Genomic DNA, 27,197 nt, shown 5'->3' with positions numbered 1-27,197 from the left:
AGACCAAAACCTCTTACCCTACTGAGCCAGAGTTCAGGGGCTGTGATAATTGTGTTTTCCTTATATTCCCCGGTGACTCCTGTGGATCCTGGCCTGCACTGGGACTTACAGCTAAGTACAAAGTCTTCCATACATTAAGGAGGGGGGACAAACAACCTGGCATTCGGCATGCCTTGTCTCATTTTCTCAGCCAAGACGCTAGACTCTTGGTGTGTTTGGAATGAATCAGTCATGCTGCCTGGCCGACACCTCTGTGTTCTTAGCTGGAAAGAGGCTCAGAGAGGTGAATTTCAGCTCTCCCACAGCCAGCCTGCCTCAGAGTGGGCAACCCACCAACTATCCAGCCCCATGCTGCCCCTGCCAGGAGAACTCATCTGGCCCACAACCTGTTTCTGATAAGAGATTGTTACACTTACCTGAAAAGGGCTAGGAAATGCTCTTAGCTCGGCTGACACACAAGGCCAGAGGTTTAATCTCTGGCACCGCAGAGAACATATGTGACCAGAAACCAAATTTTGATGATGACTAATAAGATTTTCTTTCAAACATCACAGTCTAAAACCTTTCAATGAAACCCAGTTTGGGTAAGAGTAAATGAGTTGTCTTACTTTTCTATTACTGTGATTAAATGCCATGACCAAGAGACACTCCAGGAGGAAAAGCGGGGGTTCCTTCTGGACTCCTGCATCTAAATCCATCACTGAAGGAAGTCAGGACAAGAAGTCAAGGCAGGAACTGAAGCAAAAGCCAAGAGGTGATATGAGATTCCCCTCTGTATGCTGTGAATACCATTGGTTAATAACTGTCTAGGGCTTGCACAGGGAATAGAGATAGGCAGGGGAAATGAAACTGGATCCTAGGAAACAGAAGGTAGAGTTAGAGAGAAGCCATGTAGCCACACCAGAGTTAGAACTTTAGATGGTAAGCCACTGCCACGTGGTGATACGCAAATTAATGGAGATGGGTTAAATATGTAAGAGCTAGCCAATAAGAAGCTAAAGCTAAGGGGCCAAACAATGATTTAATTAATATATTTCCTGTGTGATTATTTGGGGGCTGAGCACCTGGGAACTAACTAGAGACCTCCTTACAACAATGGGGGAGTACTGCTTACCTTACTGGCTTGCTCCCCGTGGCTTGCTGAGCCTGCTTATACACCCCGAGACCATCTGTTCTGGGCTGGTACTACCCACAGTGACCTCCCACATCAATTGTTAGTTGAGATAATAACCCACAGGCCGGCCTACAGGACGATCTTATGACGGCATTTTCTCAGCTGAGATTCCCTCTTCCCAGATGTCTAGGTTTGTGATGAGTTGACAAAAACCTCGGAAGAGGAGTGATAATCTGTTCCTTCATGTCACTGTTTAAAGACACGCTTGTGCCTTTGCTAACAAGCTGCTGGTTGGGAAACCACTAGATTGCATCATGGAAGATGGTAAGTCTATTACAAGAAAGCAGAGTGTGACAGTCATGGTGCAAGGCTCAGGTCATGAGGCTGGCTCACTCCCATCTTCCATTTTGTATTATACACTCTTAGTACTTACACGTGTAACTAATTCAAAAAGCATTGGAAACTAAATGTTTATTCACCCAATAAAAGCCAGTCAACTGCATATGTTGCTTCATTTTTTTTTTTAAATTAGGATCTCCCTGGACCTGTAATTCCAGCCACTTGGGAAGCTGGGACAGGAGGATATCTAGTTCAAGCTGCATACCTGGGCAACTTAGAAGATGTGTCAGAACGTACAAAGAGGGCTGGAAGTATAAATCAATGTTAGAACACTTTTCTGGCGTGCATGAAGCCCTGGGTTTCAGGAGGAACTTGCTCAAAATTCAATTTAACAATGCACGAAGTTGTAACGATGTCCGTGATTCTTGCTAAACTGAAGTTAGAAACACTGCAGTTCATAATCTGTGTGATTTGCACTGTTTCGTTCCTCAGGGGTTTAGATGTTGTTGTTGTAGTCGTGTGTGTTTATTTTCCAAGGGCTTCCCAAAGCACACTTAAGTCAGAATTATGTGTCCCGGCCTCTTTTGAAAGGCTACCCTCTGAGCAGGTCAGCTATCACTTTCAGGAGAGTAACTGTTACAATCGGTAAAGACTCTTTCAAGATTGACCTGTTGGTTACTGGCATTCCTTCATAGAAGTGGGTGAGGTGGATCGCAGGGCCCCCACCTGAGATTCCAGCCATGCCGACCGCGTGCCCCTCTCCAGCTGTGTGCAGTTCTGCTCTAATTGCGCGTGGCCTCGTGGGCTTGGGTGGCGCTAGAGTTTATAAGGGTGGAGGATTATCACAAGAAGTGCTTCTCTGGTGGTGCAGGTATGGGGAAGTCATCATTAATCGTCCATGCTGCGCTTAGGCTGCTCGGTGATCCTGCTGCTTCTAGATCGCTTGCATCCTGTAAGTAGGCCCAGCAAGTTCTGCTATCTAAGCTAGATGAGGGTGGGAGCCAGTGTTTGGGCTGTCATTGGAACCCTATCAGGGGAGAGTAGACATGCGATCTCATCCCTCAGGACAAGTTAAGAAAACACCACTGAAACCTGGGTCTGCTGCACACTGACCACGGCTGAACTTCACCCTAGCCCAATCATCTGCTTTAAAAAGCAAAACAACAAAAGATATTGCTTTTTTAGATAGCAAGTCAAACTGTTACTGAAAATGCCATTTTAAACTCTGGTTTGGTACCATCCACTTTTAACTCTCCTTATGCGAAGCCTCTACGGGCTTCCACCGGGGCGCAGAATAACCCAAGGGTTGACTAAAGGCCTTTTGTCTGTCCTGGGGATAGATGCAACGCCAAAGCGGGCAGCGGCATGCTTGCCCGTGCACTTTGGCAAAAGGACGGGGCCACCATACATTTAGGGCACAGAGAAAACGGAGGAGCCACAGCACTGGCCCTGTGGTTGGAACACAGAGGCATAAGGACGGCTTCCTCGAGGAGTGGTGGAGCCCGCACCCGCCTGCAGGTCCTCTCTCCTAAATGGCCTGTGTTTTCTCACCAGGCAGGACAGGACAGGGCCCGCACGGCGCCACAGCACAGCGCCCCCTGCCGGCGGGCGGCCCCGCAGCACCGTCCCCTCCTTCCAAGGGACCTGTAGCGGACAGGTCAGAGGTCATCTGGGAAGGAAAGCACGCACTCCTCCAGAAAATACTACGCGGGTAAGGGGCGTGGCCAGGTTGGGCGGCGCTGATTGGACGAGCGGTTCCCGCTTTCCGTTGGCGCTGAGGAGGCTGAGGAGAAGCGCGGTCGGTCACACTCGACGTCTGTCCGTCCGTCCGGAGCCCACGGAGGAGACTGGGTAGGCGGTCCCAGGCTGGGGTGCGCTGGGGCCCGGGGAGCGGGCGAGCCGAGCGATGGGGGCGGCGGGGCGGCCACGGCGGCCTCGGTTCACGGAGAAGGAGCCGCTGAGGCGCGAGGCCCGCGCAGGCTATGGCCGGGCCCGGAGCGGGAGGCCCCAGCATGCGCCATGGCGGGGCTCGGGCCGGGGCCTCTGCCGCCCCCGCGGGCCCTGGCGGGGCCTCTGGTGTGGAGGGGTCCCCGTGACTCCCGTGGGCCTTCCGCGGCCTCGGCCGCCCCGCGGGGTCCTCTCGGAGGGCACGGGCACCGCCCACGCGAGGCCGCCACGTGCTCGAGTGCGGCCTTGTCTGTCAGGGCCGCTCGGGCCCCAGCCGAGCGCCAGAGCCGAGTGCCAGGCTGCCCTGCCGGGACCCCACCCTCCGGGCTCACACTCGGGGGCTCCTAAAGGCCTTTTAAACGGTAGCTCGGAGGCCGCCAGCATTCTTCCAGAGTTATTTTTCCTTCTTAAAGCAAAACGAAAATCCACCTAGGTTAGACACTAATTAAATACGGCTAGAAACTAGAACTGTGTGGCTAGCATCATACGTCTTTGCGACCTAATTCTGTGCCGTGTGTCCTGGCTCGGTGCGCTTTTGGGAAAACCGCGCTACCGCGATTGTGAGACACGACCCGGCTGCCGGCAGCTGCTGGCCCTCAGGAAACAGAGTTCACCAGATCGCTACAATATATTTTAAATAATAGTTTTCAGTCACATTTTCAAGGTGTAAATGAGATGTTTCAGTCTTGAATTTCTTTTTAACTGCAGTAAAATGAAAAGGGGGATGTTATGGTATTTTTATAACTATTGGCAAAATACCTGCTCTAACTTAATGTATTCATTATGAATAATATTTGATAGTGGGTTAGTGATTTTTGGATAAGCAATAAAGACCTACTTAATTTATAAATTAGTACATTTTATATACTCATTTTCTAACAATCACTGTCATAACCACTTTTTGACAATCATTAGGATTGAAACAATAGTTATGTTCAAAATACGTTTAATGTTTCATAAAAACGTGTATTTTAAATATTTTCTTGTATATTGAATTTTTCTTAGAATTCACTATTGACCTTATATATATGAGCCTTCAAATGTCTTAGTAACTGACATTTTTGAGTACATATTACTCTTTTATAGTGATGAGAAATATTCTAATAGTTGCTAACTGTTACCAACAAATTTTTGATGGAAGTAATTTAAGATAAGAGACTTCATTAAAAAAATCTTATGATCTCTGATAAAGGAGCTTGAATAAAATGTGTCTTTTCAGGAACAAAGAAGAGGCTGGCTCATATACAGGAAGCTTCTGTCCTTCCCAAAACCCCTTTTTGTCTTTGCCGGTTTTATCCATATCCCTCCTTGTTTCTCAGTATTGGTATAAATAGCCCGCACCTATAGACCCGGCATTTGAATCCTTCCACCTATTTTATTTTTAACGCATACACAGGTATTCTTCACAGAATATAGCTTGCTCTTTTGTGTAGTTTAAAATTTTTACAGACGCTCTCTAGAGAGATCATTTATGTCTCGCTTGACTTCTGTTTTTTACCGTTTTGAGATGGGCCTCATTCTGAGATAGACAGTAGATTAAACTACACGTTTAAGTGTTGAGTTGTATCCTGTGCACATGACATTTATTTGCCCGCTTTCTCCCACCACATCAACAAAGGCAGGGTTCCTGCTGTTAGAGGCAGTAGTGCAATAAAAATTGAGTACTGTTTAGACCTCTGTATAAAACTAGACTTGGGACTGCATGCTATGAAACACAGACAAAATTTTTTTCTGTTTGCACTTTGAGGAAAAGTAGAGATATTATTGATACCCATCATTTCCTATTTTCCACATTATTAGGCTTTTTAGTTTTTGCCAGCCCAGTGAGTGTTGCTATTGGTTATCTTTTTAATTAGAAATTGTTATAGAGGTAACATCGTTTTCTTAGTCACTTGGGGTTTTGAGTTTCTCCTTTAATGAATGAATTGTTCTTAATCTTTTCTACTTTCATGTTAATTTCCTCATTGATTTATCAGTTACTCAAATTATTTTAATTTGTCTTAGGAACAAAAACTAAACACATTTGTGCAAGATACATAATTTAAAGTAAAAGACAAATATCCAGAAAGGACTTTTAAGAAACTGTTCTATGTGATAGATAATACGGTACATAAGATGTTCTCTTTCATAGGTGTCTGTCTTCTCCTGCTGTTCTTAAATGAAGTAAAAATGCCTGTGAGACCAGACTTCCAAGTATGTAGTCCCTAGACAACAAGCAATCAATTTAATCACTAAAATAACTTTGTGTACTTACATCTGTCTGTTGCTGTATCTTTAGTAATGACAAACTCAATGTTTTATGACATATTGAAGAGTAATTTAAATATTGTATCTTAAATACTTTAAAGTATAGTAGTAGCATAAAATACAAAAGGTATTCTTTATGTGCTTTCAGTATTAAAAAATAGTCATTCACTAATTAATATATTATACCTAGACAGATAGAAGTTTTAAATTGTGATTCTTACATTTATATATATGTATCTTATCACTAAGTCTGTTTAGTGAACAGAATGCAGTCTGGAATGCTGGACTGTAATAGTGGGGATAGCGGGTTTGATAAAAGTTGGATTACGGTAATATGTAGGTTGAATTAATGGATGTAAATTTTAGAAGGGTAAATTCATCTTGATGCAGTTTTATTTTTAAATATTAGAGTTTGTACTAAGGTATGCTAGGATGTTTCCTGTTTAAGTATAGTTGCTATAATGTTTTGATTTTTTAGTTTTTTGAGTCAGTGAAGATGTAAATATAAATTGGAAACTTTAATATTTTCTATCTGAAATTGTTACTAAAGAACATTTATAATTCAGGTACTCTGAATAGTAATAGGCTTTTTAAAAAAGCTATTTTATGAGCTGATTAATTTCATTCAAAAACCATCTTTGGTGACTCAGTTGCCTGAAGAGACTAAATTTGTTGGAATGTCTGTGCTGTTAACTCTCTCTCTCTCCAGCAGCTGGAGAAGTGTATTGATGATGCCTTGAGAAAAAATGACTTTAAACCTTTGATGTTACTTGTACAAATTGATATTTATGAAGATGTGAAGATTAAATGTAGCAAACAATTCCTCCGCAAGTTGGATGACTTAATATGCAGGGTAAACACTCATTCTTGTTTAATGGCTCTTAAAATTATTACATTTGATTTTAGTTTCTAGGAAGTACTTCACTTAGAAAAATAGAACAGAGAAAAACCTTGGACAGGTTTGCTTAGAGTTAGATGTTTTCTCTTGCCATTTGTGTATTATTTGAGGCATATCAACACGCTGAAATTGTCTCTAAAGTAAAATTTATAAGAATCTATGTTCTATTATTAATCTGAAGGGAAAGGTTTTACAAAGACCTATTGGCATATTTCTGGTGGTATGCAGTGCTTGGTAATTTAAAAAATAAAGCAAACACAAAATAATCCAAGACCTTGGATTTGATTTAACATTTCTGAAATTTATTTAGATTAAGAAAAGGTAACTACAAATTGGTTCCAAGTATCTTAAGATTGGTGATGAATCATTGGTTGAATAAGAATTTCTAATCTATTTATGGTAGCTCATGCCTGTAATCTAGCGCGTGGCAATACTGAGGCAGGAGGAATACCTGTCTCAGGCCTGTCTCAGCTATAGAGTAAGACCTTGTCTCAAAGTCAGTCAGTCTTGAGTTTCATTCTTTAAAATGGGAGGGACAGGTGCTTCCATAGAGTTTGAGTCCTGCAGAGGAGTGCTCACCATTTGCCCTTAGTGGGGTGGTTTGGGACAAGTTGCTTTATGAAGCCAGTCTTCTCATCATTTCCACTGTAAAGATAAGAACAGCTCCCTTTTAGAATTGAGGATTGTAAACTGATGCTGTTCCAGGAACAGTGTCTATCCCATACTACTTTGTATTCAAACTGCTGCACTTAAATACTTTTTGTTTTAGGAACTTAACAAAAAGAATATTCCAACTGTTTCAAACATCTTGGTATCTGTTGGGAAATGCAGCAAGAATATCTTTATATTGGGACAAGCTGGACTTCTAACCATGATAAAGCAAGGATTAGTACAAAAGATAAGTACATAGTCATAGAAGGAAATCTGATAATGATAAAGGTAGAGTGATAAAGGTACTGTTTAAAAAGTAGTCCAAACTGCTGAAAGTAAAATTAGGAACTTTAAAATAGAACTGTCGAATATTTTTATGATGTTGGATATATGTTATAAGGATAAAGGTCAGAATGAAACTGCACAGGTTTCTTGACAACTATGTGAATTTGATGCCAGTGGGCCTTTATTTGGATCATTTTCTGAAGACCTAGTCATTTAGGTTAACTATGTGACCCCCACACTAACATATAAGACACTAATATTTGTATTTTCACTGACATAACAGCACATTGATTAGTACCTCTGACATGTTATGTACTCATATCTGAATCAAATAAGGTAAACTAATTTTAAAAATACCCAAATAATATAAACTGTCTTGATAGTTTTACAATAAGTGTATCTGTGTATTAAAAAGTTAAAGAGGGAACTGTAAGGGTTGTTGTAATGGAATTAAGTTCATTCCTATTTTAAACAGTGAGGAAATAGAGTAAGTTAAAAAAAAACAAGACATTTTAAAATGTAAAATTTCTTTGATTCATTACTGGAGTTTTTTATTTTTAATGTCATTTTATTCTTAGGTTTATCGACTAAACAAATACAAGGACATAAAATTTATTAAAATGGAATTCAAAATAACTTAATATATGTATTCATCTTTTACATGGTTTCCTGGTTTGAAAAGTCCAAGGAGGTTATTCTGAGCCAAGGACAATCAAAAGATGAAGCTGTTACAAATATGATAGAAGACTTATTTGATCTTTTGATGGTAAAAGTGACATTGATTGTTAAAGATCATGAATTTATTAGAAAGTTATTTATTTTGGTTTAAGAATCATTAGTAGGGGGCTGGAGAGATGGCTCAGTGGTTAAGAGCATTGCCTGCTCTTCCAAAGGTCCTGAGTTCAATTCCCAGCAACCACATGGTGGCTCACAACCATCTGTAATGAGGTCTGGTACCCTCGTCTGGCCTGCAGACATACACACAGAATATTGTATACATAATAAATAAATAAATTAATTAAATAATCATTAGTAGATTGGCTAGTGACTTGTACTGATCTGTCTAGAGCAGATAAAGCATTTGAACTGACTAGTATTAAATAATTTATTAATAAATTAAACAGTTATGCTGTGAATTAAAAATTTTATTTTAATAGCTTTTATAATAAATTATAAATTAAATATTTACTTTTTTAGGTTGTATATGACATCAACGATGAAGGTAAAATATCTTATTTCCATAAAAACATCTTACTGGGAACTTTTAGTATAATTATTTTAATACCCATAATACTGTCCTAGGAACTTAATGATCTAATTAAAGAATCAAATGTTTTCTGTAAAGGACCAGGTAGTAAAATTTTAGACTTTGTAGGCCAAGAGAAAATGCAGACATTAGGTGGGTATTTCATATAAGAAAACAAAATCCAAAATTTATTTATGGGTACAGTTGAGAATGTTTTTGTATTATGGATTTTCTAATGAGGCAGAAAACAATATTTTGCAATTTAGGGATCCAAGATTTTGTTTTTTTAAATTGATATGCTGTAGTTTTATATATATCTTATAGAAAAGACCTGTATTTGGCCTTCAAGAAAATCTATCAGTTAAGGAATATTTTAATTAAAAATGTCTATCACATGAAGTATTAATTGAATTCTGATACTTGCTGCAGTGTCTGCTCTTTACAATAAAGTCATTACTCCCACTGAAGGTGATGTAGAATCTCCTCAGTCACAATAAATGGGCTTGGAATATAGCAGCTATACTTTGTACTAAAATCAATGTCCAAAATTATTGCTGGACTGCAAGTTGGAACTTGGAAAAAATGCCCGCTGCATATTTGTGTAGAAATGGATATATGTATGTATGTACACACACATATCAGATCTCCATTCCTTCACAAATATGCAGGGGGCATTTTGTTTTATGTGTGTGTGTATAACACACACATTTTTTGAGACAGGATCTCACCTAGCCCAGGCCACTCCTCCTTATGTAGCTGAGAGATTTGAGACCCTGATCTCTTCCTGCCACCTAATGAATGCCGGGATTACAGGCATGTGCTCAAAATGCCTAACTTAGGGATTTTTATGTGTTCGCTATATCAGAAACATTGATAAACATGTAATGTTTTTCCTATGTGTCAGATTTTCTGGATCATAAGTTCATTAGAGTATAAGTGAAAGAATCATTTTCTTTCTTCAGTCTGCCTTGGCCACTAAGTTCTCAGGCCTGGTTTTCCTGATAGGATTTTTATGCACCTATATACTTCTACAGTCTCAATTTACTTGAATAAAATTTATAGAGTGCCCTCTTCTTTCCGCTTTGCGGAATAAGTTGTATGTACCTTTTGGGTATCACTGGAAGGATGGTGGTGTTTATCTGTCCACCAGGTGTAGAGTCATCCTTGACCTCAAAGTGGAATCCAGTGCTGCTAACTGCTAGTAAACCAGTCAGTCTCACAGGGCACGATATGTTGTAGAGCATGATAACTTAGGTTATAATTGGAAGTTAAATTCATTAATCAACATTTTCAATTCTAACAAAAGTTGGTAATAAGGTTGAAGATGGCTCTTGCTAAGAATAATTTTTAGTCTGGTTTTTAGTATGAAAACGATAGTTTTCCAGTGCTGGGACATTTGTCTGCTCTGCGGTTGGCAAGTAGATAAAATACACATAGCTAACAGACTAAGTTCAGAGTGAGTGAAGCTCACCTTTGGTGGTCCTGTTCCAGTATATGGGATAGATGCAGATGGTTTCCAAAGAGAGCCTGCTGAAAGTTAGTTCTGCCTTACAAAATAAGCAGAGTTGGATTTGTAAGCTATAGTTTTGTTTTTTTTTTTTTAAGCTGGGGCAAACGAAAGCTATTTTAATCTTTAAAACTTTTTTAAATGACTTTTTTCATTTGTTTTACATAGTTTATCAGCTTTTGTTCTAATAAAATTTTCATTGGTAAAAGAATGAAGAATATGTTACAGCTTGCCAACTTTTATTTATAGATCACAAGTATATTATGCTAAGTGACCAGGTCCAGGTTACTTATTTCTTGTCCCTGGAGACTTTCTCATAGTTGGTAACGAAGGCTGGTGAATCACTTACACACATAGTTTGCCTCTGAGAATAATAAGTAACTATGTTAAGCAAATTAATGATTTAAATAATAGTTAATGCTACCTTTCCATTGATTGTGTCTTTAAATTAGCATGACAATTTAAATTCTCAGAAAAGAATGGTCCTAAGAGTGCTAACATTGTAAACTGAGCCCCACTCATATTGTAAAGAAAATCATATAGCTTTTCATTTGAGTTGAGTATGGCTACGTGGAAAAGCTGTAATTTTGCTTTTGTGGTATTCCCATTCCTAAAACTTTTCAAATATGTTATAAAGTGGCATTAGCAAATTCCTCTGAATATATTTACTATTAATAGCCTATTTTCAAAAGATGGTTTTAAATTGTTTTTCATGTACTATATCTCAGGTTTCCCATCCATCAACTCCTCCCAGATCCTCCCCACTTCCCTGTCCACTCAGCTTTATTCATTTCTTTCTCTTTCTTTTCTCTCTCTCTTCATCCTTCCTCCCTCAAGAAAAAAACAAAAAATGAAAATCAAAGTAATGATAGAAAACAAAAGGTGCCTCCTCAACAAAATGAGGTCCATTTTATGTTGGACATCTACTCCTGGTTTTGGGGCCTGCTTGGAGTGTGGTTGATAATACCCAGTAACATTCCATTGGGGGGAAAAAAACCTGATTTCCCATCAGATATCAACAGCGAATAACTAAAAGTTGAGGGTTTAACAACAACCACAAAAATAAAAACAAAAAAATCCCAAGCCCTCAAGTCACTTGGAGATTCTTGAGAGATAAATGTTGATTTCTTTTATAAAATGCTTGCGGTATGACTGAAAGTTAATGAGTCAGTTTTTCAGATAGCAAGTGACTGTTAAATTGATTTAAGATTAACATCTGCCAATAATTTATTTTTATTCAGGTAAAAACCAAGTATTGGAAAGTTTCATAGCTCGCATCTGTGCCCTTGTTATTGATTCAAGAGTGAATGTTTGCATTCAGCAGGAGGTAACTGTCTTTTAACACCTAAAAATGAGAAAGTAAATGATAAAATGAAATAGCAACTTAGACTAAGTTTCCTAAATTTATTTCATTGGGTTTATTTCTATTGTCTGAATAATTCATTGCCTGATAATGTATATTCTAAATATTCATTAAAAATCTATAACTAGATTTATATGTATATCATTAATGTGAGAACCTAAACTTTAGTATGTAAATGCCAGAGTAGCATGTAGTCCTGTATGTGTACATGCGTATGCGTAACCATAAGAACATAGCTACCCCCTTAGATTTTAGAATAGTGAATGTGTTATTTCACAGTGGGTGTGAAAGCTTCAGTAAGGGAATCAGCGCGCACTAGACTGGAAGTCCTTTCCCTCCCGCACCTAGATGCATATTCCCTACTTAGCACAATTAAGAGAAAACCAAAACTTTTGAGTACATATACCTATTTCTCCAAATGCTTCTTGGAAAACAAAGCTACTTTTTTTTCTCTTCTAGGCTTTAAAAAAAATGAATTTGATGCTTGACAGAATACCTCAAGATGCCAACAAAATACTTTCTAATCAAGAAATACTAACTCTCATGTAATAATTTTTTAATAACTTGTTTTGATCAATTGTTCAATTTAACAGTTGTAAGAAACATGGTAACCATGAGTTTTAATTAGATAATCAACTGACAGTTTTATAATTTTTGATTTAATATAACACTTATGTTTTCTCCTAAAGTCAGTTATGAGTCTGTTCTAGATTTTAAATGTTTTTTTCCCAAAACATAATAGGCTTACTATCTAATACTTAAGTATATAATTTCTTATTTTAATTCATAGGAGTAATATGGGAGAGAGGATTTTATATGTAGGAGGTAAGTATCTCTTTCCAAAATTTGAAATCATTTCAAATTTATGAATGTTAAATACCTCTGAAGATGTTCTTAGCCTTCATGTTACTAGAATAATACACCAAAATAATTATAATCTGTTTATGTAAACCAAAGGAAAATATTAGAATCATAAAAATAAGACATGTCTTGGAACAAATAATTTATCATGACAACAAAAATTAGATAAATATAATCATGCCTAGTTTTAGTTATGATCAATTTATTAGAATTACTTGTGCTAAAATTTTCCTAAATGACACATTATAATGTCCAATATTTTTGTAGTTGATAGGCAGTTTTTAAACAATATATTTACTTCAAAGAACTTAAGTTTTCATTAGGTTCCTGTGAGTAAATTTTGATTGAGTGATTATATGTAAAGTATGGCTTTAATATGTGCTCTGGGATAAGTGTAAAAGTAACAATTTTGTATGTTGTATGAATTGTTTTTCAATTTATAATTATAATGACATGGTAGAGTCTTAGAAGATTTAGGGATTTCTTTGACTTTTAAAAATTTTATTTATAAAAATGAATAATTTAGTAAATTCTTTTTCTTTTGGTTTTTGTGCCTTATGAAATCAAGTTTCATAAGCTCAACTTTTAGAGTTTTGACCTCTACATTAACTAACAATCTTTTTAAGATTATGAATTACAGGTAGGCATTGTGGAAGCCTTGTGTAGAATGACTACGGAGAAAAGGAGACGAGAACTGGCATGTCAGTGGTTTTCAATGGATTTTATTGCTAATGCATTTAAAGGAATTAGAGACTGTGAATTCGAAACAGTAAGTAGCATAAAACAACAAGTTTAGTAAAGATTTTTTTGTGTAATTTTGATTTTTAAAACCATTTCTTTTGAAAACTAGGATTGCAGGATATTTCTCAACTTGGTAAATGGCATGCTTGGTGATAAAAGAAGGTAAGCTGGATGCAGGTCATAGCCATTTGTTAGTAAGGAAGTAGAGCTGAGCCCAATTATGGATGTTATTAATATAATTTTTATTGCACTGTAAAAATTTATTCAAGACAGTATAAAACATACAGTAAGTTAGCACACTGCTAACCTGAAATACTCTTCTGAAGGCTTTATTTGGCTTTGTGCTTGGAAGGAAAAATGCATTTTATCTTAATTTATATTAATAACTGAGTGTCCAAATTTGGTTTACTCTACTTCAGAATTGTATGTATATTATTTGGTTTTTGAGGAATGATAAAAATCTGACTATACATTATGCACTGGAGTGAAAATGTGTAGAAAACAAATCCTCGTACTGTAAAAGTAACATAAGTAGATGTTTTAGTATTTAATACCAGAAGCAAGAATGAACTCATAAAATATAATTTTTACCATTAAAATTTATTTGTATGGGTGTTTTTATCTGCATGTATGTCTGCGCTCCATGTACATACAGTCCTGAAACAGCCAGAAGAGAAAATTGGATCACCTGGAACTGGAGTTAACAGAAGGTTGTAAGAAGCCATGTGGCTGCTGGGAACTGAGCTCTGGTGCCCTGGAAGGAACAGCAAGTGCTATTAACTGCTGAGCCCTTGCTCCAGCCCAGAGCAATACCATCGCAGTACTTGGCCCCAGGGATGATGTTCCTGATAAATCTTGTTTGCATTATTTATAAGGAAGTGAGAGATAGGGTTAAATTCAATGAGTCAATATCTGCATTTGAATCATAAATTCCCATCTGTTCTTTTATTTGTTATTTAACCTTACTTTCTTCATTTTCCTTAGCTACATCATAAGAATACTAATAATACTTATTGCTTCTGTTTGTTATGGAGACTGACAGAACACACTGACATACTTAAAATAGTATCTTGCCATAAAAATGTTCTAAGGAGTTAACCACTTTTACAATCGATAACTCACATCTACCTTTTACCCGTCCAAGTCCTGTGGGATCTTGTATTGATACCTATTGAATTTAGAAACACTTGTTCATGTTTGAAAGGATATATTTTTAAAGTTGCTATAATTCCTTTAGTCAAAGTGGTAAGTAAATAGTATGTCTAAAGTAATAATGCTTTTCTTTACCGAAACAAATTCCAATAAATATTTGTTAAATAGTAATGGTCTGGCTTGGTGGGTTTTCACCTTAGCTAATTGCTGCAAGTTTGCAGCAGGGGTATCAAACTTGAGGCCAGCCCAGATAACAGTGAGACCCTATCTCAAAAATTGCATTAAAGAGATTATTTTATTTAAAATTTTATAATCAATTTCTGATTTATCTTTGATTCGAGACATCTTTTTTTATGGCTGAACAAGTTAGAGACATTTGTATATTTATAACTGGACAAGTTAATTCTGGGAAGGTAGATAAATTTTTTTAACTAAAATGTTTTGTGTTTTAGGGTCTTTACATTTCCTTGCTTGTCAGCATTTCTTGATAAATATGAGGTAGGTTTTAAATTTATCCAAACTTTGAGTTATTTAGATGATTTTTATGTAAAAACTAAATGGATTATCGGTTATGTAATGATTTAAAACACTAGATTTAAAGTACTAGATTTAGATGGTTTAGCTGACTGGTCCTGTATATGATAGTGACACCAGGAAAAATATGAGCCCGCTCACCTGAGCCAAGAAGGAAAACAGCAGATCATAGTTCTCCACATTTTCTCCTCTCCTTAAAGGCATTGCTGATTATCATTCATAAGTATATTCAAACTATTTTCAATCTCTGTTAGTACTTAAAATGATGTCTGTGTAAAGCATTTAAGTAGCATTTTCTTGTGCCAAACTATCTAAATATTAATGCATGTAGACAGATTGATGTCTTCACCTACTTAACACTTTATCTCTTAAATACTCAGGGACTATTCTACTTTATAAGTGTTGCTAGAGTCTAGAATCCTAAATAACCTCAAATAATTCAATCATGGCTATAATCTAATGGCAATTTTTCAAGTTTTGTAATGGCAATTTTCCAAGTTTTGTAAGCAGAGTATATAATTTTTATGTATTATGTTAGCTGCAGATCCCATCAGATGAAAAACTTGAGGAATTTTGGATTGATTTTAATCTTGGAAGCCAGACTTTGTCATTCTACACTGCTGGAGATGATGATGTAAGTAAGCTCTTACTCCTTTTATGTTACTCTCTGTGCATGTGAAGAACGTTCTTGAAATTTACTTTCAGAATGCATGTTTGTATACTTTTTTAGCTATTTTTGATTGACATCAACATTAGCCTTCTATTTTAAAGTTGTATAATCTATCAAGCTATTTAAAATGAAAATTATTTGATTTCTTTATGATAACAAAATGAAAGCTAAATTTTAATAATATTTTTAACAAAACCTTTCAGAAATGAATATTAACAATAAATTTTTTTGGTCACATGAAAAAAATGAATCAACATTAGAAAAGACAGCTTGGAGTCTACTCAGTAGTATAGTGCTAAGTAGGCAGGAAGCCTTGGGCCACTCAGACACTCCATGGGAACATTGGCAGGTGACAACAATTGGTCTTACTCAGTCTTAACTTCCTGGGAGAAGTAAGGGAATTTCTATGTACGGTGGCATGTAGAAGTGAATTTTAGTTCTATGTTGTGTCTTAGCCATGTGTAGACTTTAAAAGTAGACTATTTCTTGTTCTGTTTGTTACCTGGGGAAAGGTATATTAAGAGTTATTATTTCCTAGCTGTCGCTTGGGATGTTTGGTACAGTGGCTCAGATGGTGTAGCCACTCCCAAAGTCTGACAATTGATCAGCATATCCTAGTCTGGTTGCTACCGCTGATCTAAAGGAGACTCTGAACTTTTTATTTTTATAGTTCTACTTCCTTCACACAGAACATTTTTATAAGTGAATATTTTCACTTATAATTACATTTTCATATACTTTTTAGAATACTTTCATAGAATGCTCATTTTCAGCAACTATTAGAGTATAATTATTGTAGTTATTGATGTCCTCATGATTCAGTTTGACCTAAATCTAGAAAAGATAAGCAGTCATACTATAGTATACGTAATTAGGGAATGTATAAGTCCATCTATAAGTTGTTCAAGATACTGATTAAGATATTAAGACATTCTTTCCAGAATTACATTTTTAGTTCTCTTTTCTCTCGATCGCTGTAGTAGTATGTTCTTCCTGAGCTGCTTATTCTCCTAAAACCATGATCCATACAGTGGCCACTTAAACCCCTTCTTTGTCTCATTGATGTAGTGTAAAAGACTTTTACAGCGTTGGCAGCTGAATATCCCTCTGAGATACAGCATTCTCCTTGTTCAAACCACTGAATTTCAAATCTTACAGGCTGCTTTTACCCGAGGGAACCCTCTTGCAGGTCCTTGAAACCTAGTTTCTGTGATACTGTCAACACAGCCTAAAATTAGTTGGAAAGAGTTTTAATGAGAAACTATCTAGATTATGTCAGCCTGTGGTCATGTCTGCAGAGGGGAAGTTGTCTTGTTAACTGATGTTGGAAGACCCACCCATTAGGCACCATTCCCTAGGCAGGGGGAGGGGGTTAAGGAGAGTACAGAACAAGCAAGAATCCAAGAGTTGATGTTCTGTTCTTGAATGTGGATGTGATGCTTCAAGCTCTTGCCTTGACTTCTCACAGTTATGAACTGTAACCTAGAACTGTAAGTCAAACTCTTCCTTCCTTGCAATTTTGTCAAGGTATTTTATCACACCAACAAAACTTCTACTAGGACAGTGCCTTCCAGTTTAGCGTTTGGTAAAAATACTGTCTGCTTAAAAATGGGTTCTCTGGTCATTAAGTATAAAGTAGCCTAGCTTCCAAGTTTTGTATCACATTGTCCAATTTTTTCCGTATAGTAATTACTAAAATTCTGTTTTCTGATTTCATAAAAGATCAAGATTTGTTTTTTTCTTGTTTATAGCTAGTATAAGGCATATAGGGCATTAGGATTTGTTATTTTTAGAATCAATAAATGAAGTACTGAAGGACTAGAAATATGAATGTTTAGTGATAGAAGGTGTACAGGAGATATGAGAAGGCTAAGTCACATATAGTTTAACTTAAATTGATATTGAAAGAAGTTTTAAATTGGGAGTAAATATATACGTAAGACTTTTTTTTCCTAAATTTAAGGATCATCAATGGGAAGCAGTCACTGTGCCCGAAGAAAAGGTTCAGATGTACAACATTGAAGGTACTAAACCCTGAAGCTTGTTTTTTTATAATTCTCTACTTGGTTCCTATCATAAGGCATACAAACTGCAAGTTAATATGACAGATTATGAAAACTCTGTAGATACACACATCCATAAAGTCATCACATTCTTCACCCCAGTTTTCTTCATCTAAAACCACAATATTTTGTCTGATCAGTATCATGACCATGTTTTCAAGGTTCTTACATTCCTACCCCATTTGTTTTAGTAAATCCAAACACCTTGTTTCTCAGTCCTATAAGAGGAGTTAGGTAGCACTGTAGGACAAATACATGAAATCTAGCAGACTGATAAAAGGCCATATTAAATTAGGGCACATATTTGTCATTTAAAATATGTATAGATGTATGTATATATTACCATAGTATTAATTTGCATTTTTAATGAGCAGTAATGGTGAGTACCTTTTCTGCATGAGCTCTCTGGCTGTTTGTGTGCTTTCCCCTGTGGAGCGTCTGCTTACACACTTCTGTCTTCTGCTGAGCTGTCTGTTTATTCAATTCTGAAGTTATTGTGTATCTTAGAATACCAGTCCTCTGACAGATACATTTTGTGAACATAGTCTGTATTGTGCTTTTATTTAAGGGTAGGTTGTACAGGAAAAGAAGGCTTTTAAGTTTGAAATCTAGTTGATCAGGTTTGTTTTGTTTTTCCTTGTATAATTGTTGCTTTCTATGACCTAAGAAATCTTGGTCTATTTTTTAGTCACAGATTTTCTGTTTGACTTTGTCTTTAGTTTTTGTGTTTTAGTATGGTGAACTAAATCAAATTCGTTTTTGTTTCGGTTGTCAGAAATTGTAGGTGATTTTGTGAATTTATAGCTGTTCTAGAATTATTTGCTAAAATGACTTTAATTTCTTTGACTTTCTTTCTTTCCCTGGTCACATGCTGTACCATTGACTATTACCCTTGGTGATTCCTCTGTTAAGTCATCTGGCTCTGTAAGAGTAGTCTTGTTTCATGCTGATTTTGTATTTCTTAGATTTGTTTACATGTTATGACCAGTACCACAGTGTTTTCAGAAACAGCTAATTTATTTTCTGAAATTGAGTTTTCAGAACCATGGCCTTTGGATTATCCATATACATTTAAAGAGGTTTTGTGTAATCATTACAGAAAACTTCCTAGAGTTGTGACTGTGAGTCAGAGTGAAGTACTAGAACCTAGAGTTCAGACCATAGAGATAGAGTTCTTTATTTGGGTCCTGGACTTCCCTAAACAATGTTTGATATTTTTCAATATATGCCTTATAGATATTTTGATTAATTTATTTAATGGCAGAAGATACATTTAGATTTAGGAAGTATAGCCATTCATTGTCCAACTCCAAAGCCAGCTCTTATTTTTAAGTAGAGATGTATATGTGTCCAAATAATCAAATTTTACTATGCAGATAATACGCCATTTTCTGATTTATTTGCATATGTATAAAATGTACAGCTCCAGTTATTGATGAATCAAGTACAATTCAGGGAAGAATCCAAGTAGTTCTCTTTATAATGTTAATTCTATCACTTTTGAGATAATTGCTATTAATTTCTCCCCAGAAATTATCACAAGCTCTTTGCCATGGTTCATTGTCTTCCCATATTTTTTTAATTGCGTCAACAGTAAAAGCAACTATAATCTCTGCTGGGTCTATACCTGCTAGTTGACAAAGTCTCAATTTTCCTTTTATAATTAATTTAGAGACTTTTTCCGCATAAGTTTTTAATTTTTTACTTGGTTTATGTGGTAAAAAGATCCATTCTAAGATAGTATCTTCCCTCTGCATTAAAATTCCTATAGGGGAAATTCTGGGAAGCAATATGAGTAGAATACAATTAAGATTTATAGGGGGCTGGAGAGATGGCTCAGTGGTTAAGAGCATTGCCTGCTCTTCCAAAGGTCCTGAGTTCAATTCCCAGCAACCACATGGTGGCTCACAACCATCTGTAATGGTGTCTGGTGCCCTCTTCTGGCCTGCAGGCATACACACAGACAGAATATTGTATACATAATAAATAAATAAATATTTAAAAAATAAAAAAAAAAAAGATTTATAATTTCTTTTCAATGCTCTTCAATTCTTTTTCCACTTCAGCTGTTAATTCTCTGGGACTACTCAAAGGTTTTGTTTAAGTGAACTATCAAGTCAGATGTTATCCCAGTAGTCGGTCTTAGACTGGAAATGTCTCCTAACAATCTTTGAAAGTCATTTAGAGTTCACAATCAGTCTCTACTAATTTGTGCCTTTTGTGTTCTAATTTTCTGTAAACCTATTTTGTAACCTTGGTAATTGACAGAAGCTCCTCTTTGTAGTTTTTTAGAAGTAACTTGTAATCCCCATTTAGGCAAAACTTTCTTCTTCAAACATTCTTCCTGCGTTTGAGTCAGATAACAAAATGTTTTCCATGTAATACTAAATTATAGACTTAGAAAATAGGCTTACATATTATTTCCAATGGCTGATTTATAAAGTATTGTCTTAGGAGGGGACTACTGAGCCTTCCCTGTAGGAGGACGGTCTACTGGTATCTCCTAGTAGGCTGAACATTATTATAAGTAGCATCACAGAGGTAAGCAGGAGCATAGTGCCTCCTATAGTGCGAATTAGTTGCTATAATTTCTTGGAGTATCAAGTATGGAAACCTCATAACTGGGACTTTTAAAGTATGATGTTTTTTATTGAGTTGAAAAGTTCCTTGAGGATAAGGACTATATCCTTCTCCATAATACTAAGGAAATTTTATCAAAATGTTATTAGCAGTCAATATGTTGATTTACCAGAGATCTTTGTTCGTATATATGTGTATGTGTGTGGTATATATGATGTATTATATATATGCTGATAACTAGAAATAATGTAATTATTAACTCAAGTTATTTTAAGAAAGCAGCTTTTTCAGGCCCATTCATGGAATATTTTAAGAATTGGTTAGGGCTTGGAAACTGTTCCAGGGACCTATCTCAATGTTGGCCTTGTGATATAATTTATAGATGAGGACACTGAAAGTGAAATATAAATTGACTTGATTTGTTTGTGTAGTTAGAGTTGGGTAAACAATATCCAATTTAAAATGTTTGTATTTTGATTCAATTTGCTGCATATTTTATTTATAATAGTTATAGACTAGTATCATAGACATTAATTATCATTAATGTTTTCTATATACAGTAAGAGAATCAAAGAAGCTTCTGACTATAACTCTGAAAAATATAGTAAGAATTAGTAGAAAAGAAGGGAAGGAGTTACTTTTGTATTTTGATGCATCATTAGAAATCACCAATGTGACTAAAAAGATTTTTGGTGGAAATAAGTACAAGGTAAGCTTTTAAAATCTCCCTTCAGCAAATAGTATTATGTTTTTACAGACTGTTTTGGACTGTTAATTATATTGCTTTTTCCATTATCAGAATCTTAAAATGGCATAGATTCTTAGTCCTTTAAAATTATACTGTGAATGGCTTACAAGATGCCTCAGTGGATAAAGGCACTTTGCCACCAAGCCTGAAGACCAAAGTCTGTTCCCCAGTTTCCACCTTTGTTGGAATGAGAGAACTGGTTTCACAAATTGTCCTGACACATGTGCACTGTGGCACATGTACATGAACACACAACAAATAACATGATTTTAAGCAGTTCTGTAGCATGCTTATTGGCTCATTAAGTCGTATCCTTGAGATGTCTTTATGAACTGTCTCAGGTGACAGTCATCTGGCAGTAGCTGGTGAGATCATTTGAGTCACTATGTCTTTGAAGACTAAAAATGAAACATTTTCAAAATATTAAACATTTTGAGAATTAGTAGAAATGATAGAACTAAACAATTGACCTATGGAAAAATTATATAAACTGGAGAACGTCCATTGAGAGTCACAGTGCAAAGCATGATTATGGAGATGGGACTTGAAATAGCATATGGAGAAATAATAATATGGAAGACTATAAGCCAGCACTCTTTAACTGAAAATATAAGGTGGCAGTTTATGGGACATTTTCGGGAGATACTCTCTTAACAATTTTGAATACACACCAGTATTCAGAAGGCAGAGGGACAGTTGGGTTATTGTGTCATTATGAGTTAAAGACCAGCCTGAACTACCTAACAAGATTCTGTCTCAAAAATATGTCAAAAATATATATTCATAAGGGACCCTTAGGCAGTAAAATAGAAAACTTAAGACCAGATAGTGCTAAGTAATGGATGTGTTCTTAAGTTAGACCATGTATGTATGTATGTATAGTAATGATTTGGGGATAATTGGTGGTTGTGGGAGAAAATGGGTAGGAAATAAATGCATGAAATAGGAAGAAAATGGCATCACTTTGAATTCTGAATTTTAGGAATTTACCAGAAAACAAGGTGTTTCAGTTGCCAAAACATCTATTCATATACTTTTTGATGCAATTGGATCACAGGTATGTCTCTGACTTACTTGATTTTTTTTTAACGCTAAATAAAATTACAGTGGTAAAGTTTATTTTAGAGAGTGATTATGTGGAAAGCAAATGGTCTAAATATAAATAATTCTGTAATAAAACATTTTAGTTATAATTTCATTATAGAAGTAAAGAATTATTAAACTATACTTTACTAATTTTAAAAATAAGAACTGTAAGTGGCAGAGCTTATTTGCAAAGGTGACTGTTTTGTTGGGTCATTTTGTGAAACTTAGAAAATGCCTGGTAAGGGAAGATAGTGTGAATGTGAGGGGGCAGAAGCTTTGCCAAAGTACAGTGGTTTTTGAGAGATGGATTTGTTTTGTAGTTTCTTTTTTAAGATGGAGTTTTCTGCATTTTAAATTCAACAGATTCTAGTGCCAGAAAGTCAACCATCTCCAGTCAAAGAAGACCTTGTTCATCTAAAAGAGAAATCTAACCTTCAGAAGAGACTTGAAAATCCTCCAACAGAGGACAACAGCAGCAAGCAAGAAGACAGAACAAGCAGCCAGGATGAGGTAAATATGGTGTTGAGTGAATTACTTTACTAAACTCCACTGCTGAAGGAAACGCAGCAAAGGTACCTAGAGTAGATAGATCCAATGTTGCCTTGATGTAGCATTTCAGTTTTTGTCCCATCTTTTACAAATGCAAACGGAAGCAAGTATGTTATTTAGCAAGTCATGTTTGTTATATTGTACACTTGGACATTCTAAATCGGAGATATATAGATGAGTTACTTTTTCCCACTTGTGTTTTTTTTCTGTCATATCTTTGCTTTGGTTCTAACATAAAATACAACTTTAAACAGTCCTGAGGTTTTTTTTTTGTTGTTGTTGTTGTTTTGTTGTTTTTTTTTTACTTTGAGCCATCTTATTTATGTGGCATTCTCTGAAACTTGTGTCCCCTGTATTCCCTACTTCTACTTACCAATTTCTGTTACTTTCAGTGATGTGGGGTAATTCAAACTTTTATTATAATTGGTGACTCTGAATTCCTGTTACTTTAAATGATAGTAGATGAGGGAAAAATACTGGAAAATGCTTAACATTTTGAAAGCATTCAAAGTAGTTTTAAATACCTAAATGTGCAAACATTATCTTCATGAAATGTTGGAAATCACAAGTTATTCATCAATAAATATCTATAAAATATTTTTAGTTTACAAAGGTACTATATTATGTAAGCCCAGTGATCTATAAATATTCTAAAACATTTTTGTCATTACCAAACATGAAGATAAAACCATTTAAGTAAGTTAGCTTAAAACAAAGAAATTTGTGGGACATTGTAATTACTTAAAAATACTTCACATTTTGCATGTAGTCAAGCAAAACTCTGACTAAAATTGCAGGATAGTTAATGTTTAAACAGAATATATTTTTATTGTGGCTTTTTCTTGTGGTTTAAGATAACTACACCTTGCAGAAAGAAAATGTCTGAAGCATCAATGATAGTTCCCGATGCAGATAGATACACAGTGAGAAGTCCAATACTCTTAATCAACACATGTAAGTGTAAAACACTCTTAAAAGATTGTAGCAAGTATTTTAGGGGAGGAATTTTTTATTCAGGGAAGTTCTGGATATAAAATTGATAAAATATAAATCACAGTATCTTAGAAGAAAAGGTATTGACTTAAATATTAAAATATTAATATTCTGTTAATTATCATAATTTAAGCAGAAGGCATTATAATATAGTGATTAGAAACCGTGTTGGAGTCATAAGGTTTCTTGGATTTAGTTCTTTACTACCAGCTTTGTACTTGACACACAGTATCCTCTAAATTCAGAATCAATTTATTTTCCAACCAGTGGAGCCAAAATACCTCATCAGTTTGGGTACAGGATTACATAAAAACCATTCATGCAACAAATAATGTTGTAAAATATTGACATATAGTACCTGGCACATTCTAGTAGTAGTTGCTCTGATGACAACTTAATAAGCTTCAAGTCCAAAAATAAAAATCTTGTTACACTCTGGGTAACAGCCCTGTGCATGACAGATTTCTCAAATGAGTAGTTTCTGATTTAATAATTCTTTATCTTTCCTGATGTTTTTTTCTCCTTGTATTAAATGGCATAGTGTCCACTTAGTTGTTGCCAGAAACCTAGGAACGTCCTGAGAACTTCCACCTCTTACCTTCATCTGAAAGTACCTCTGTAACAGCAGGAAAAATAGCTGTGTTATCTTTGTTCCTTTAGCAACGCCCCAAAGAAGTAGGGCACCACTGCAAGCAATAACTTCTGCTGAAAAAGCTGATGTTTCTAAAACATCAGAAAAAGAAGTGGATTGTGCTGTGTCACTCAAATCTAGACAATCTGATGGAAGAAACAGATGGAATGTTAGAGACAAAGTAAGGATACTTTGTGTTCAAATAAATTTTAACAAGTTATTTTAGAAATTTATACTGAGCTTCCTTCTTTTCCAAGTACAATATTTAGAAAATGACATGTTTTTCTAAATAATCTTTGAAAGGATTCTTCTGGCATGTGCTTTCATTAAAATTCTGAAGTGCCTGTTTCACTGTACCTGAAACTTCACATATTACTAAGAAAAAGGAAGTTTCTGTCATTCTTTTATTATACAAACTTGTGTCTGCTGTGAGAAGACTAATACAGAATGTGAGATTGTAGTGGAGTGTCTTTAAGTGTCTGAAAGTCTAGCATGGGGTTAGACGGATTAATACGACTGCCTTATGGTTAAAGCATAAGCATCCTCAGATGAACGCATAGGATGCAGTAAGAACCCAATGAAGAAACAGGAGCCTAGCTCCAAAGATGAAAGCTATTAAATTAGTGTGTGCAGAAAGATGAATGGCCTTAAGAGTTGAATAAATTACAAGCTATTGTCAAAGTAATGGTTTAAATAGTGTAGTATAAGTGTTTGTTAATAAAGTCACTATTTTTCTAATTTTGTGGCATGGTTCTGAGTATTGTGTGATGACTGGCATCCCAAAGAGGACAACTAAGGGCAAGGTAAAATATCAGCATCTAGGCAATGTACTTTGCTGATAGTGATGTTAGGGTTTTGTTTGTTGGATTGTTTTTAATCTTGATCTAGGATGAATCTGTGGCTATAGGAAGAAATATTGATTTGGGAAAAGAATTACCTGGAAAGTGCTCAAAAAATTTTAATGAGCATTTAAATTTTAATAAGTTTCAGCTCTTTGTACTTTAGTAAAAGAGAATAGGGTATGAAGTCAACAGCAACAAGACAGATATACGTGGAGATTTCAGAAATCATCATTAGTCTTAAGTGTAGTAACTCTGAGATGAGTTTAGAAAATTTGTGGGCTCTTCTGTCTTCATGTCTCCAGTGAGGGTTGTGGGCTCTTCTGTCTTCATGTCTCCAGTGAGGGTTGTGGGCTCTTCTGTCTTCATGTCTCCAGTGAGGGTTGTGGGCTCTCATGTCTTCATGTCTCCAGTGAGGGTTGTGGGCTCTTCTGTCTTCATGTCTCCAGTGAGGGTTGTGGGCTCTCATGTCTTCATGTCTCCAGTGAGGGTTGTGGGCTCTTCTGTCTTCATGTCTCCAGTGAGGGTTGTGGGCTCTTCTGTCTTCATGTCTCCAGTGAGGGTTGTGGGCTCTTCTGTCTTCATGTCTCCAGTGAGGGTTGTGGGCTCTTCTGTCTTCATGTCTCCAGTGAGGGTTGTGGGCTCTCATGTCTTCATGTCTCCAGTGAGGGTTGTGGGCTCTTCTGTCTTCATGTCTCCAGTGAGGGTTGTGGGCTCTCATGTCTTCATGTCTCCAGTGAGGGTTGTGGGCTCTTCTGTCTTCATGTCTCCAGTGAGGGTTGTGGGCTCTCATGTCTTCATGTCTCCAGTGAGGGTTGTGGGCTCTTCTGTCTTCATGTCTCCAGTGAGGGTTGTGGGCTCTTCTGTCTTCATGTCTCCAGTGAGGGTTGTGGGCTCTTCTGTCTTCATGTCTCCAGTGAGGGTTGTGGGCTCTTCTGTCTTCATGTCTCCAGTGAGGGTTGTGGGCTCTCATGTCTTCATGTCTCCAGTGAGGGTTGTGGGCTCTTCTGTCTTCATGTCTCCAGTGAGGGTTGTGGGCTCTCATGTCTTCATGTCTCCAGTGAGGGTTGTGGGCTCTTCTGTCTTCATGTCTCCAGTGAGGGTTGTGGGCTCTCATGTCTTCATGTCTCCAGTGAGGGTTGTGGGCTCTCGTGTCTTCATGTCTCCAGTGAGGGTTGTGGGCTCTCGTGTCTTCATGTCTCCAGTGAGGGTTGTGGGCTCTCGTGTCTTCATGTCTCCAGTGAGAGTTGTGGGCTCTCGTGTCTTCATGTCTACAGTGAGAGCTGGGCTTTAGTGCATTTCAAGATAAGGCAATGATGGTCTTAGAGTGTGTGCATAATGTTCATGAAATGTATACCACCTAATTTTCATACAGAGGCAACCTTACATTTTCTCCAAACCTTAATGGTCTTTAAAACGCTGAATTCATATAATATCTTAATGTGTATTTACATATGTTTCCTCTGTTGATAGCATGACAGAACTACTAAAGTTGTAGAAAACAAAGAAAATGAAGACAATGAATCCCTAGACCAAAATTTCAGTAAGTACTTTTGTGGATTAATTTAAGATTAATTTTAGTCACTGTGAGTGCAGCTGCAAAAGTGTATGCATGCACACATGCATGTGTATACAAGTGTGCACATACACGTCTGTGTGCATGCAATTGTGTATGTATACATGTGTGCATGTGTGACCATGCAGATGGGTGGGAGTGAAAAAGAACAAGTGAGCCTTTTTAGTCTTCTTAGCCCCAGTGGCTTTCATTAATTTGGAAATAAGTTTATAATAACTGCTGACATTATATAAAGAAATGTCAGTGTGATGAGAAAATAGACTATATAACCTCTGCTCCTGGGAAGTTTTGAGTCAGAGAGGGAGGAGAGCATAATCTATGTATTCTTACCTCAAATGTCCACTTATATAGGATTATATTCACACTTCATTCTTCTAACTGCATGAAAAAGTGACTATTATGGTTTTGTTTTATTTAGATGAAATTGAGGACAACTTTTCTGATGTATATGCAGTGAAGAAAGTAGATGAGTCTGCGTGAGTATAAGAGAATCTATCAGACCCCTTAGCATGTATTCATATTATTTTGGGTGAATTAAATTTAACAGATTTGAAAGAAAGGCCTTTCTGTTATTAGA

The 27,197-nt window shown here is 36.4% G+C and overlaps 1 protein-coding gene across 1 annotated transcript in view; it reads left to right on the top strand.

Moving 5' to 3' along the window:
- The first annotated feature begins 5,569 nt into the window (after nucleotides 1-5,569).
- Sycp2 (synaptonemal complex protein 2) overlaps nucleotides 5,570-27,197 on the top strand; it is a 51,840-nt gene continuing 30,212 nt past the window's right edge. Inside the window, exons 1-20 of the mRNA XM_075962899.1 lie at nucleotides 5,570-5,593; nucleotides 6,357-6,500; nucleotides 7,315-7,443; nucleotides 8,143-8,247; nucleotides 8,679-8,703; nucleotides 11,476-11,561; nucleotides 12,057-12,142; nucleotides 12,388-12,422; nucleotides 13,085-13,227; nucleotides 13,309-13,361; nucleotides 14,804-14,849; nucleotides 15,424-15,519; nucleotides 17,519-17,579; nucleotides 20,759-20,907; nucleotides 21,929-22,003; nucleotides 22,396-22,542; nucleotides 23,436-23,535; nucleotides 24,235-24,386; nucleotides 26,518-26,587; nucleotides 27,039-27,096. Coding sequence (XP_075819014.1) covers nucleotides 5,570-5,593; nucleotides 6,357-6,500; nucleotides 7,315-7,443; nucleotides 8,143-8,247; nucleotides 8,679-8,703; nucleotides 11,476-11,561; nucleotides 12,057-12,142; nucleotides 12,388-12,422; nucleotides 13,085-13,227; nucleotides 13,309-13,361; nucleotides 14,804-14,849; nucleotides 15,424-15,519; nucleotides 17,519-17,579; nucleotides 20,759-20,907; nucleotides 21,929-22,003; nucleotides 22,396-22,542; nucleotides 23,436-23,535; nucleotides 24,235-24,386; nucleotides 26,518-26,587; nucleotides 27,039-27,096 — 1,784 coding nt within the window. The remainder of the gene's footprint in view (nucleotides 5,594-6,356; nucleotides 6,501-7,314; nucleotides 7,444-8,142; nucleotides 8,248-8,678; nucleotides 8,704-11,475; nucleotides 11,562-12,056; nucleotides 12,143-12,387; nucleotides 12,423-13,084; nucleotides 13,228-13,308; nucleotides 13,362-14,803; nucleotides 14,850-15,423; nucleotides 15,520-17,518; nucleotides 17,580-20,758; nucleotides 20,908-21,928; nucleotides 22,004-22,395; nucleotides 22,543-23,435; nucleotides 23,536-24,234; nucleotides 24,387-26,517; nucleotides 26,588-27,038; nucleotides 27,097-27,197) is intronic.

The sequence above is a fragment of the Microtus pennsylvanicus genome, chromosome 2 (assembly GCF_037038515.1).
Source record: "Microtus pennsylvanicus isolate mMicPen1 chromosome 2, mMicPen1.hap1, whole genome shotgun sequence".
Classification (NCBI taxonomy): domain Eukaryota; kingdom Metazoa; phylum Chordata; class Mammalia; order Rodentia; family Cricetidae; genus Microtus; species Microtus pennsylvanicus.
The sequence above is the reverse complement of the archived record's forward strand: the minus strand, read 5'-3'. Positions and strand labels throughout refer to the sequence as shown.